Source organism: Dendropsophus ebraccatus, chromosome 8 (genome assembly GCF_027789765.1).
Source record: "Dendropsophus ebraccatus isolate aDenEbr1 chromosome 8, aDenEbr1.pat, whole genome shotgun sequence".
In the NCBI taxonomy this organism is placed as follows: domain Eukaryota; kingdom Metazoa; phylum Chordata; class Amphibia; order Anura; family Hylidae; genus Dendropsophus; species Dendropsophus ebraccatus.
In genome coordinates this window covers 82,726,344-82,741,004 of record NC_091461.1, presented here as the reverse complement: position 1 = coordinate 82,741,004, position 14,661 = coordinate 82,726,344, and the positions used below count along the sequence as shown (strand labels likewise).

General features: G+C 42.2%; 1 protein-coding gene across 2 annotated transcripts in view; it reads left to right on the top strand.

Annotated features, from left to right (window-relative positions):
* ADAT3 (adenosine deaminase tRNA specific 3) overlaps positions 1-14,251 on the top strand; it is a 29,042-nt gene extending 14,791 nt beyond the window's left edge. For both annotated transcript variants that reach the window (XM_069979237.1, XM_069979238.1), the window contains one exon: positions 12,823-14,251. In XM_069979237.1, coding sequence (XP_069835338.1) covers positions 12,831-13,991 — 1,161 coding nt within the window. In that variant the 5' untranslated portion in view covers positions 12,823-12,830 and the 3' untranslated portion in view covers positions 13,992-14,251. The remainder of the gene's footprint in view (positions 1-12,822) is intronic.
* The last annotated feature ends 410 nt before the right edge of the window (positions 14,252-14,661 follow it).

Sequence of the window (14,661 nt, the reverse complement as noted above, 5' to 3'; positions counted from 1 at the left end):
CAGGTTGAATTTGATGGACACCTGTCATTTCCAACCTTATAAACTAATAATTGGCCTAATACCCCCAAATAAATTAGAATTGTCCCTTTTCCCCAGCTAAGTAGGTATGGCCGCCATTCCCATTAGAGGATGCCATGATGCAATTACAAAGCCTCTGTGCGGCCAGGACAGTAGAAACCCCCCACAAGTGACCCCATTCTGGAAACTACACCCCATAAGGAATCTAAGAAGGGGGGCAGCTGGGATATGGCCCCCTGGTGACGGCCACATTTGGGACGTGAAAATGAAAAAAATTGTATTTTTTATTTTCTCGGCACATGTTCTACGTAAGTGCCCGTCACCAGTGGGGTCCATATGCTCACTGCACCCCTTGTTAGATTCCTTATGGGGTGTAGTTTCCAGAATGGGGTCACTTGTCGGGGGTTTCTACTGTCCTGGCAGCACAGGAGCTTTGTAATTGCGACATGGCCTCCATCCTCCATTCCAGCCTCTAAATGGCGCTCTGTCCCTTTTGGTGACTTGCCCTGTGCCCATATGGCACATTATGCCCACATGTGGGGTATTTTCGTACTCAGGGGACACTACCCTACACGTTTTGTGTTCATTTTCTTTTTTAACCCATTGTGGAAATGGAAAAAAATCAAGGCTAGACCAACATTTAGTGTAATTTTTGTAAAATTTTTACTCTAAATTATTAATCTTGTCATGTTTTTTCATTTTCACAAGGGGTTAAAAGATAAAAAAAAACATTTAATGTGTAGAGCAATTTCCCCTGAGTACGGAAATACCCCACATGTGGACATAAAGCGCCATGCGGGTGCAGGGTAAGCCTCCGAAGGGAAGAAGCGCCATTTGGTTTTTGAAGGCTGGATTTGGATGGAATGGATTTCGAGGGGCCATGTTGCATTCAAAAGGCCCCTGTGTTGCCAAGACAGTTGAAACCCCCCACAAGTGACCCCATTATGGAAACTGCACCCCTCAAGGAATGTAACAAGGGGTGTAGTGAGCATATGGACCCCACTGGTGACGGACACAAATGTGGAACAATGTGGCGTGAAAATGAAATATTACATTTTTTACACTATAATGTTGGTTTAGCCTTGAATATATCATTTTCACAAGGGGTTAAAAGAGGAGAAAAAAAACAAAATGTGTAGCGCAATTTCCCCCGAGTCCGTAAATACCCCACATGTGGACATAAAGCGCCATGCGGGTGCAGGGTAAGCCTCCGAAGGGAAGGAGCACCATTTCGTTTTTGAAGGCTGGATTTGGATGGAATGGATTTTGTGGGGCCATGTTGCATTCAAAAGGCCTCTGTGTTGCCAAGACAGTTGAAACCCCCCACAAGTGACCCCATTATGGAAACTACACCCCTCAAGGAATGTAACAAGGGGTGTAGTGAGCATATGGACTCCACTGGTGACGGGCACAAATGTGGAACAATGTGGCGTGAAAATGAAATATTACATTTTTTACACTATAATGTTGGTTTAGCCTTGAATTTATCATTTTCACAAGGGGTTAAAAGAGAAAAAAACACGCAATATGTGTAGAGCAATTTCCCCCGAGTCCGTAAATACCCCACATGTGGACATAAAGCGCCATGTGGGCACAGGGCAAGCCTCCGAAGGGAAGGAGCGCCATTTGGATTTTGGAGGTTGGATTTGGCTAGAATGGATGATGAACGCCATGTCGCATTTACAGAGCCCTCGTGCTGCCAAAACACTGGAAACCCCCCACAAGTGACCCCATTCTGGAAACTGCACCCCTCAAGGAATCTAACAGGGGGGGAAAAGAGGATATGGACCCCTTGATGACGGGCACATTTGTGCCATGAAAGTGAAAAAATGAAATTTTTCCCTTTCACGTCACATTGTTCCACATTTGTGCCCGTCACCAGTGGGGTCCATATGCTCACTGCCCCCCTTGTTAGATTCCTTGAGGGGTGTAGTTTCCAGAATGGAATCACTTGTGGGGGGTTTCCAGTGTCTTGGCAGCACGAGGGCTCTGTAAATGCGACATGGCCCTTGAAATCCTTTTCAGTGAAATTCAGCTTCCAAAAGCCAATTGGCGCTCCTTCCCTTTGGAGGCTCGTCCTGCGCCCTCTTGGCACTTTATCGCCACATGTGGGGTATTTCTGTACTCGGGAGAAACTGCGCTACACATTTTTTGTCTTTTTTTGCCTCTTATCCCTTTAAGAAAATGAAAAATTGAAGGCTAGAACAACGTTTTAGTGTAAAAAATAAATTTTTCTTTTTTCACGCCATATTGTTCGGAAAATCTGTGAAGCACCTGTGGGGTCCAGATGCTCACCGCACCCCTTGTTACATTCCTTGAGGGGTGTAGTTTTCTAAATGGTGTCCCTTTTAGGGGTGTTTTTTAGGTTTTGACACCCCAGAGCCTCTGCCAACCTGAAGTGGTACAGTCAAAAATGACCAAATAACGGAGGCGTTGAAATTCACTAGGCGCTCCCTTATATCTGAGGCTTGTGGTTGCGTCAAATAGCGCAATAGGGTCACATATGGGGTATTTCTATAAACTGCAGAAACGGGGCAATAATTATTGGGGTGCATTTCTCTGGTAATAGGTTTATAATTATGAAAAATATTGGATTACAATAAAATCTCTGCACAGAAAATTAAAATTTTCAAATTCCTTACACACTTAGCTTTTATTTCTGTGACTCCCCTAAAGGGTTAAAACACTTTCTGGATGTGCTTTTGCAGAGTTTGGGGGGTGCAGTTTCTGAAATGGGGTGCTTTGTGGGGCTTTCTAACATACAGGCCCCTCAAATACACTTTAAACCTGAACAGGTCCCTAAAAATATCTGATTTTGAAATTTTACTGAAAATTTGGAAATTTGCTGCTAATGTTTTAAGCTCCCTATTGTGTAAAAAAAATGAAAAATAGTTTAATAAATGCCGCCAACATAAAGTAGACATGTTGCTAATGCTATTTAATATATAATTTATGTGGTATAACCACTTTCTGTATACGCAAAAAAGTTTCAAAGTTGGAAAAATGCATTTTTTCACATTTTTTCACATTATTTGGGTTTTTTTCATAAAGATTTGTTATGAGTATCGACTCCAATTTACCAGAAATGTAAAGTACAATATGTCACGAGAAAACAATCTCAGAATCAGCCGGATAGGTAAAAGCATCCCGAAGGTATTAATGACTAAAGTGACACTGGTCATATTCATAAAATTTGTCTCTGTCATTAAGGCCATTTCAGGCTCTGTCCTTAAGGGGTTAAATGGATGGAAGATCTGGCCAATCAGATGTTGCATTTCACCTGTTAAACACTGGCATAACCTAATGTAACTGTCATCCTCTGCACTGTTTTCTCTCCTCATCTTCCTTCCTATCTGTTCGGTCAGATGATGAAGGATGATATGGCAGCTGCTACACCTATTGCTATACCTTCTTATGGCTTTAGCAGCTTTCAGCGTACCAGAGGTACCTGTTAAAATCTAGGAGTCACAGGGCCTGTCCTTTTGCTTCTAGGCTTGAGTCTTGTACATTATCTGATTCAACTATCTGAATCCAGTAATTTATCTCTAGGCTTCTCTGCTCTATCACATTGATACACAGAGTCTAGGGAACATATTTTGCCATTTGATCTTACCTTCTCTCTGTCAGACTTCCACTGGGATGGAGGATACACAAGAGGTGTGATCTATTGGGGATGAGTTGTTTGCTGGGGTTAGCATGTGGAAGCTAGTTCCTATTCAGCAGACCTTTCAGGCCTCATCACTGATGATTAACAAAACCTGGGAAGAATGGGATTTAGACACCCAGGTGGTTAGAGTTACTAGCAATCACCTTGCCATTTGTAGACTCTTCAACTGAGGCCAGGAGGATTTGTACAAGTCTTATAGACTGTTACTTTTCTCTTGTGAGAGATGTTGCTGCTACATGTGTTCTTGTGCAGTACATATGGGAATCAATCAGAGACGACCATCAAAATAAATAAATATTTATAAAGGTTCCCTCGGGAACACATTATTGATGTGTCTTTTCTTTGTAGCAATTCCTTAGCCTTCTTGGCTGATTCCTCAGCAGTGATGGTCCATATGGTTGCCAGGAATTGGGTTCTACCTTTTCTGCCATTAGTCACACCAAAAAAAAAAATAAAAATCTGACAATCCCATTCTATGCAAGGTCTTCAGTTTGCCCTTTATAGTATCTGGGAAATTCTTCTGTTCTAATAGACCATAGAATTCAGGAGCATTATAGGAGGGATGTCTATTGACCTCTCCCAAGGCCTCCCAGGACTACACCAGGTCACTATCCTGGAGGTGGGGGGAGATTCTGGAGTTCAGGAGGCTTGGATGTGTGTCACCCAAGTCATCTGGATCCTGGACGTTATTCTCCAGGACTTCAATATAGTCATCTTCTCCCCCCAAATGTTTCCTAGTCCACCTACCTTCTCAGCTCCTTTAATCAGGACTCTTCTACAGTGTCTAGAAGCTGATAAAGCCCTGTGTTGTGACCTCTGTCCTAGTGCCAGAGTTAGAGAAGGGGCACTTTTCAGCTATTCCTTATTTAGTAACTGAACGGAACATACAGGCTTAGTATAAACCTGGAACCCATCATAATTTATCTGATACAGAGGATTCAAGATGGAATCCATGTAGTCTACTACTCAACTTAATCTATAGGATGCTATGAGGGCGTTAATCGACTTAAAGCTGGGTTCACACTATGTATATTTCAGGCTGTATTTGGTCCTCATGTCAGGTCCTCATAGCAACCAAAACCAGGAGTGGATTGAAAACCCAGAAAGGATATGTTCACACAATGTTGAAATTGAGTGGATGGCCGCCATATAACGGTAAATAACTTCCATTATTTCAATATAACAGCCGTTGTTTTAAAATAACAGCAAATATTTGCAATTAAATGACTGCCATCTACTCAATTACAACATTATGTGAACATAGCCTTTCTGTGTTTTTAATCCACTCCTGGTTTTGGTTGCTATACAGCCTCAAACATACAGCCTCAAATATACGTAGTGTGAACCCAGCCTGAAGATGTTTCTACTATGTTTCAACTCTTGTCTTTAGTAGAAGTTTGCATGGGCAGTTGTGTCCAGCATTATCAATGCAGTGCTCTCTCCTTCGGGATTCATCAGCCCTTTTGCATCTTCTTTAGTTTATGGGGAAGTTGATTCCCTACCTTCATCGGTTTGGGATAAATATTCCGCCTGTCTGGTTGAGTTTTCTTCTTTGACAGATTCCACATAGAAGCTGTTCAGAAAATAACGACAGCCAGTGGTGATCTTTATTCCTGGGGGTGTCCGATAAACAATCAGTAATCGGATCTCAACCCAGACACCCAAAATATATTTGGGGATCCTCCGGATTCCTAGGTAATAATGTCCTCTCTCCCCTCAGATTGGGTATCTCTGGTGGAGAAGACTAGACTGTTCCCAATGTAGGAGGCCTGGTTACACTTGAGGACTATGTCCATTTGGAATCCATGACTACTTATTCTCCAGTAACACCTTAGAATCAGACTCATTCTAGATTCTTACTGTAATAAACCAATAGACTTGTCATTCTGTCATTCAGGCACAGGTATCCTTTTCTCCACAGGTCTTGTGGTTTCTATATGTTGGCCTACATGGCTTACTTGAAGATGGGGTTATCTTTGTATCCCTCTTCCTAAGATAAGATTAGTCACAGACGTTGGCCAGTTTCTGCTATCTCCAAGGACAGCAGCAAGGTCTTCAGGCCTTAAAGAGCTGCAGGCAGTCGGGTGCCTTACAGCAGGCGAATAATATCTGGAATCTAACAATTCACATCTTATTGGACAACAGTACCACTGTGGCACATCTGAGACACCAGGATAGTGCAAAGCAGAATCCACTTCAATCCATTCAGATTGGATCTTCACCTAGGGGAGCGACATATTTATCCCCAACAGCCACATATCTTACAATTCACATGGTTTATCTTAGCAGTCAATCCATTTTCATGAGTGAAGGGTGTCTCAAGGAGGAAGGTCCAGATTTTATCCCTCAATTGGGTCTGCCTCTGATTTGTTCGCAGATTTATCAGAACAAGGAGGTATAGAAGTTCTTTCCAAGCGATGTTCCAGTGGTGGTGGATGTACTTGAACAGCCTTGATTTTCAGTCTTGTATACAATCCTTTATCTTTTGGCTCTTTCCTGGGACACTACAGGAAATCCTAACAGTGGAAATGGCTGTAAGAAGGTAGTCAGGCCTTGTACGAAGACTGGTCCTGGAGCCTCTGGGCTCTTCAACTTTTGGATTTGAGCCTTCGCCTTCTACTTCTTCAGGGACCAGTTCCGTCCGGATCTGTCAAGACTCAAGATGTCGACCTGAATCCTGAGTCTATGTTTAGGAGCAGAGGCCTCTCTGAGGCTGTAATTCCTACAGTCTAGGAAAATAAGGCCATTCTCTTCTAGGATATATCAGAAGGTCTCAAGTCGGCCACTTAGGTGCATGTTGCAACCTTATCCGCTATTTATTGTTATATGATATATCATCTGCTATTTATCATATATCTTCTGCTATTACTCATTATATCATATATCATCTGTTATTTATCATTATATCATATATCTGCTATTAATCATTATATGATACATCATCTGCTATGTATCATTATCATATATCATTTGCAATTAATCATTGTATCCATATATCTGCTATTTATCATTATATTTATCATGAATCATAGATGTCTTTAGAACTTATGAGGAACGCTTTTAAACAGGAATCCTACTTTTAATCGACATTTCCCTTGGGATTTTAACTTTGTACTTGAAGACCTTAGTCGTCTTCCTTCCAAACCTATTTGGAGTACAGTCTCAAGTTCCTGTTCTACAAGACAGCCATCCTGTGACCATAATCTTAGATAAGACGAATCAGAGACCCGCACACTGATTATCCGTGACTCTTACTGTCTTTTCCAGAGGGACAGAATAGTGTCACACTGATCCCGATTTGTTTCCGTGGTAGTTTCATCTTTCTTGGTCTTATGATCATTCTGTATCAACTCCAAAGATGATTAAGGATGGAAGTTTTATTCCTGGACCGTAGAGAAACTGTAATATAGTTCCTGGAATCCTGTAACACCTGGATTGATCTTCATTCAATTCCAGAGGAAGAATATACTGAAGAGATTTCCAGCAATTTGTAGCTGGTGGAATCCGGAATGCTGTATGGAAGCGTAGGTATAGGACTTACCTTTACCTTTATTGATCAAGGCCCTTTCATTCAGGGCTGCGTTCACTTCTTGGGCGGAGAAGGCTTACACATCTTTAGATCAGATTGCAGAGCTATCACCTGGTCTACTACTATTGCCATGCATTGTGGTTGGCAGTTTCAGCTCAGTGAAGACCTGGTTGGTAAGAAAGGTCTCCAGGCTGTGGCCCCGCCCTAGGGGAAATTGTTGGTATTTCTCCTGTGGTGCCGTCGTGAAGGTGAGGAGAGAAAATAGTATTAGTCTTACCGGTAAGACGTTTTCTATGAAACCTTCACGACGGCACCACAGGAGTTAACTCATGCCCTAGGGACAGGAAAAACACAAACCCGAGAGGTTAAAAGCCCCTCCCCTTCCTGCTAGCACCAGTGCATTATAACAATTTCTGAGCACCACGTGAGTATTATATTCAACAATACCTCACGTGGTGCTCAGAAATTGTTATAATGCACTGGTGCTAGCAGGAAGGGGAGGGGCTTTTAACCTCTCGTGTTTGTGCTTTTCCTGTCCCTAGGGCATGAGTTAACTCCTGTGGTGCCGTCGTGAAGGTTTCGTAGAAAACGTCTTACCGGTAAGACTAATACTATTTTCACAAACGTTGTTGAACTATTTACAAACAGAGTTGATGCTTCTTAGTGGGAGAACTGGCATTTTTTTTTCTCACCAGCCCTTTGAAATTAGGCACAAATGGGGTGACTGCCATTCGAACAGACTGATGCAAATGCTCATCTGTGATCCGAGTGCGGTACTTGTTGTTCACCAGATTCATTGTGGAGAATGCAGATTCGCATGTATATGTAGAACCAAACATAGTAAGAACACTGACTGCAATTTTTTGTAGCAGGGGATATTTAGCTGGGATAACAAGTTTTGTCCAGAATGTAATTGAGTCACAGTCATTAAACTGAGCTTTCAGAGCTGCATCTTCTTGCAGATCAATTATTTCAATCTGTAGAGTAGCTAAACTTGCCAATGTAAAAGAATTATGGGCCTCAGCAGCAAACTGGCTAACATTTTTAACCAGATAAAGATTTTTAATGCACAGCAAAATTTCCTGTCCAATTGTGAAATGGTGTTTGCTTCTTGGATATGTTCCTTAAGCTTTGGAAAATTAAGCAGGGTCTCTTGCATATCATAATAGAAAAGCTGTAATTTCCTCTGAAAAGCCCTCACTGCTTCCATCAGGTCGAATATAGTTTGATTTTTGGCCTGCAGTTTTACATTTAAATCATTTAAATGGCCTGTAATATCAGCTAGAAAAGCAACAATTTCCATGCTGTCTTTGTTACGGAGAAATGTCAAATATTCTCTTGCTTTTTTCGTCTTCTGTTTAGCTAAAAATGCCTCCCAGCTCATTCCGAATGCTCCAGAAGTGTTCTAAAACTTTTCAACTTCATAACATTTTCCATAATATTTGCATATGTTTCCCCCAAATTGGCACACAAGATAGACTGGTGTATAATACAGTGATAGGAGATCAAGCTAGGATTGAGTACTTTGAGGCGGGCCACCAGCCCTTTCTCTTTTTTTATCATAGCAGGAGCTCCATCTGTTGCAACTGAAATCACAGAATCCAAGTTGATGTCCCTGTCCTTCAGGATTTTTGTTATTGCTTGAAAGATATCTTGCCCTTTTGTATGGGTATGAAGTGCAGTCATGCCAAGCAGATCCTCACAAAAAAAAAAACATTTTGTGTCTTATCATAAAACCTTACAAACACCATGAGCTGGGCATTATCAGTGGCATCACAGGATTCATCCACAGCTAAGGAAATACAATCTGCCATTTTAACTTTAAGCTGAAGCTGCGAGAGCAGATCTTCCGAAATTATTTCAGTTCGGCGTGCTGCCGTAGAATCAAATAAGGGGATTTGCTTTATTTTCCCCTGAAATTCTTCTCTCTGCCTTCAAACATGGTACCTACAACTTCGACCATACTTTCCTTAACTACCTCTGCATCCGAAGATGGTTTCTTGTGTTTACCTAAAATCCAAGCAACCCTCAGTGATGCTTCTGTTGTTTTTTCCTGTTGGGATAGAGAGCTTACAAGCCGCTTTGTAGATGCTTCATATGAAGCAGTCAAGGAACTATTTTTTTTTTGCCCGTATCTCCGAATTCAGAGGGTAATTCTGTTCAAAACTTTTATGTTTTGTTTCATAATGTCTTTTTACATTACTACTCTTTATCAGGGCCACTGTTTCATTGCATATTAAACACAGTGGCTTTGGCTGAGCTGCATGCGTGAGAATAAAACAGTATTTATCTGTCCATTCAGATTTAAAATCTCAATTTTCTGAATCTACTTTTCTTTTCTTTTTTTATAGCACTAGCCATGGCTTATTACACGTTGCAGGGGCTTGACTATGCTAGCCTATTATGGACCTCTAGCCAAGCAAGCCACAACTAGGGGTGACTGAGCAAAATTGTCTGTCTGACCACACTGTGCTATGCTACAGTTTCTTCTGACCACACTGTGCTATGCTGCAGTTTCTTCTGACCACACTGTGCTATGCTGCAGTTTCTTCTGACCACACTGTGCTATTCTGCTGCGCTGCTGATAGATATGGCCTAAAAAAAAATGATTATTTATTATTTCTAACTTTAGTTTCTCTCACACAACCAATCTCATCCCCGGCTTGCTTCACTGACACTTCATACTCATCAATCCCAGTATAAAATGGCGCCTTCCCGTCATGCCTGTGTAGCTCTCCCAGCCATTGCCTTCTCCTGTACTGAGCCCCGCCCCTTTCTCCTGTCTGATTGGTGCAGGAGGCAAGAAAGTACAACATCCCTCCTCCTCCTCCTCTGCTGCATTAGCTCCAATGGCTGTAGCCAGGGCTGGCACCAGGTTTTTATGGGCCCTCGGGCAACAGAGCCTCAGTGGGCCCCCTTGTGGAGCAAATCATGTGGCGACAGTAAAACAGCAGGTACCACAGAGACCCCAATATTTTATTTAGCTCCTCATGCAAATATTATTCCCATCATACCATTAGTGACGAAATGCCAGATACTATGACCAATATTAGTTATAAAAGTATGAAAAGAGTAATATTTCTATACAAATCGCCATCAACTGAAACTGACCAAATCCAGCATACCAAAACCTATATATTGCCAATAATACCAGTGAACAAGAGGGAATATCATCACCATGCATATTACCAGTCCACCCCTGTTATTGTTCAAATAACTGTATACTGAGACCAATGTTACCTATGACATCAGTATACATTTTTAGTATCTAACAAATGCTAACACCACTCCAGCTCAGACCAGGCAGCGGGACAGGGGAATGGGGCGGTGCAATCCTGGACCCGGCGCTGGAATCGGGGAGGTTAGGGCCGGTGGCCTCTATATCCTCCTCTGCTTGCCATACACGAAAAATAACCCTGGCCCGGAGTACCCCTTTAAGTCTACTGTCATTATTAGGGGGACTCAGTACAGACTGGGGAGGGCAAGAGCCTCTTCTGAGGGTGCGTTTACGCAAAGATTTATCTGACAGAGTTTGGACCACAGCCAGGAATGGATTTGAAAAGAGGAGAAATCCCAGTCTTTCCTTTATGACCTGATCTCTGTTTATAGTCTGTTCCTGGTTTTGGCTTCAAAGATCTGTCGGATAAATCTGTCTGTGTAAATGCACTATAAGGGTCCATTTACACAGAAAGATTATCTGACAAAGATTTAAGCCAAAGCCAGGAATGGATTTGAAAAGAGGAGAAATCTCAGGCTTTCCTTTGTAACCGGATCTCTGTTTATAGTCTGTTTATGGCTTTGGCTTCAAATCTTTGGCAGATAATCTGTCATAATCTTTCTGTGTATATGGACCCTAAGATCTCCTAATAATGACAGTAGACACCTGCTTGTTACTTAGTGAAAGTGTCTTTATTTAGTTATTTAATTCATTTGACTTTACAGTTTGAAATAAAGAAGATGGGACTACTATGGAGAGAAGGTTTTTGCTTTTTTTTTTAAATATAATAAGGTTAACAAGGGTTCTCTGGGAAGTTTTATTTCAATAAAAAGCTTTTAAAAGTTGTTGTGTTATTTTTTCTTACTTATTTTTGGATTAGTAGTGATTCATTACTAAGATTGGGCTTAGCGTTAGCCAGTAGAATGGCTAACACTAACCCCCACTTATTACCCTGGTACGCACTGCCACAAGGGGTACTGGGAAGAACCAGATACCGTCAACCCTGGAGTGTCAGAAACTGACGATCCAGGAATAGACGTCAGCAGGCTGGTATTGTTAGGCTGGCAATGATCAAAATAAATGGCCCTTGCCACCCTGATAATGTCAGACTGCTGCTGCTTGGTTTTGTATCTGGCTGGTTATGGAAAAAGGGGGGACCTCATGCATTAGTTTAATAAATAAATAATAATTTTAAAAAAATTTATGGGGTACCCCCTATTTTCTATAACCAGCCAGATACAAAACAAAAGCGGCTGCTGCTTGGTTTTGTATGTGGCTGGTTATGGAAAAAAGGGGGACCCCATGCATTAGTTTAATAAATAATTTAAAATATGTGGGGGCGGCAGCAGCAGCCTGACACTATCAGGGTAGCAAGGGCCATTTATTTTGGCTGTTGCCAGCCTAATAATACCAGCCTGCTGCCGCACAGTCCTGGATTGTCAGTTCCTGACACTCCAGGCCTGATTGTATCTGGTTCTTCCTGATACCCCTGGTGGCGGCGGGTACCAGGGTAATAAGTGGGGGGTTAATATTAGCCATTCTACTGGCTAACGCTAAGCCCCAGCTTAGTAATGGACGCCATCTATTAGATAGCTTTCACTACTAAGCCAAAAATAAGTAAGAAAAAAAACACAACTTTAAAAAGCTCTTTATTGAAATAAAACTCCCCAGAGAACCCTTGTTAACCTTTTTATTATATATAAAAAGCAATAATCTTCTTTCCGAAGCAGTCCCGTCTTCTTCTGTAACCATGTAAAGTAGATAAATAAATAATGACACTTTCACTTACTGTTAGTATTAAGGGGTCTCAGCAGAGGCTCTTGCCCTTCCCAGCCTGTACTGAGGCCTCCTAATACTAACAGCAGACAATTACATACCCCCCCTCCTCTCCCCCCTCAAGAATACTCACCAGCTGGAGGCTTGAGTGACAACTGTGCGCCGCTGTGGAGGGAGCCAGTGATGCCACGCAGGAGCGCGGCGTCACCTACGCGACCAGCCAGGGGAGAGGATCTGGAGCCTAGAGTGAGTCTCCTGGGGGGTGGGTGTAGTGGATGTGAGTCTCCGAGGGGGCGGGATGCTAACGGCAGCCCGATATTAGTGGCCGGGTGCCTGAACGCTGCACCTGTGTTCTGTGCTGGGGCGGACAAGTGCCGAGGGGGCCCTCGACACTTGCCCGAGCCCTGGGGTCCAGACAACGCTGCCAGTTGAGGACCCCTGTCCTAGTCTTTCCTTTATGACTGGTTCTTTGTTTATAGTCCATTCCTGGTCATGGCTCAAAAAAAAATCTGTCAGATATCTGTTAGTGTAATAGAGCCCTTTATTTTTAGTAGAATGGAATCGTGAATATTGTTTTTACACTTATACCTTTTTTTTTTTTCTTTCACTTATTAGCTTTTACAATGGCTCCATCTTCAGATGACCAGAAGTTCTTCTCTACTTGGTCACTCATCCCTGTATTGTCCTTCAAGGATGAACAAGAGCTCAATGAGTACAAGTCAGGACACATCATTGCACCGTTGTCTACCTTCTTTGCTGCTACAATCACTGACAAAAAACAAATTTCCAGATTGTCTCAGGCTCTGTGCTTGCAGTACCCACTTCCTGTTGTCTTGCGGCATTTAAAGAGGGTGCGTGCCTCTCAGTCTCGTGTAGAGATTTTGCTTCGTCCTGTAACAGCTGAGGATCGGGTGAACTTGCTAAAAAACAATGTAGGTGTTTTTAAACAGAGTAATGATGTTTCTGAAAAGGCTGCGGATTCCAAACCAGAAATTGATTTACATATTATGGACATTCTTCAAGGTGGTTGCATTGATTTAAATGGCTTAGGGGAACCATTTATTGTATCCGTTCCATCACGGGCAGCAAGGAACCAAAAGGAACAGCAAATCTGGGCAAAAATATGGCCCTGCACCTACCATGCTAAGCCCAAGACTCCAAATATGGAAAAAGGTATTAGTGATGAAAGTGTATCCGAGCAAGAAAGGTTAAAAATTGGCAGAAACATGTATATGGCAATAGAAGCAGCTCAGCAGAATCAGTCTAGAGGGGGAAAAGGTGTTGGAGCCGTTGTGGTGGACCAAGAAAATGGGAACGTTTTGGCAATAGGAACTGATCAAACTGGAGTGAAGAGCGGTCCATTGCTTCATGCTTGCATGGTAGTGATAGATTTAGTTGCTCAGCAACAAGGTGGAGGGTCATATAGTAAACTTTCTAGTATGGAAGAAGTAGATAGCAAAAAACTACAAGTAGAAGCTAAAAAATGGGTGGAACCAAAAGAAGATAAAAGGGAAAACCGAAAACGTTTAAAGGAAAAGGATGAGATCTCATATTTATGCACAGGGTATGAGGTGTATGTTACTCACGAGCCTTGCATTATGTGTTCCATGTCTCTTCTCCACTCCCGTGTATCTTGTGTTTACTATGGATGCAGTTCCACTGGTGGTGCTTTAGGAACGTACTACCGCCTCCACTGCAGCCCTGGGCTCAACCACAGTTTCAAAGTATATCGAGGAGTGATGGAAGATGAATGCCGTAGTTTACTCTGTGGTGATGAGATTTGACGTGCAAAGACTTCTTCAACTGCTGTTATCCTGTTTGTTTTTTTAAGTTGTTTTACTTTTGTTTGTTGTTAAACACCAGTTTTACTGTGGTCTTTTAGCTATGCCTTATATGAGCCTTAAGGCTGTATCAGATGGCCTGACTCTCTCTTATAAGCTCCATGATATTGTGGGCTGTGCTACACGTACATCTTAAGCGATGTCCATGCAGCGCTTACTCTAATAAGGTAAAATAATAAAGATGTTTTATATTTACCTCTCCACATCTTGCCATGGTCCTCCTAGCTTTTCCATGTGTTCCCTGCTAACCACAGCCGTCACTGACACTTCTGAACCCGTCTCTGCAGGGATGAGCCTATAAGCCTATCACTGAGCGAAAAGAAAAATGTAGCTGCCAGTATTTGGCTAAAGCAGCCTTTCACTCCAGAGACAGGCTCAGAAGTGGATATACCATCCAAAAAGAAAAGACATGTCATATATGAAAACAGACACACTAAGGTGCTAAAAAGATAAGGGCTTAATTAGGAAAATACATATTAACATTAAACATCACAATAACAGGTTAAAAACACCCCTCTGTGACTGTCCCAGAACAATCCAACAGATGTGTTATACCGGATTCAGTCCTAAGGCAATACTGGACGTAATATAATGCTCCCTACCTAATATGTGC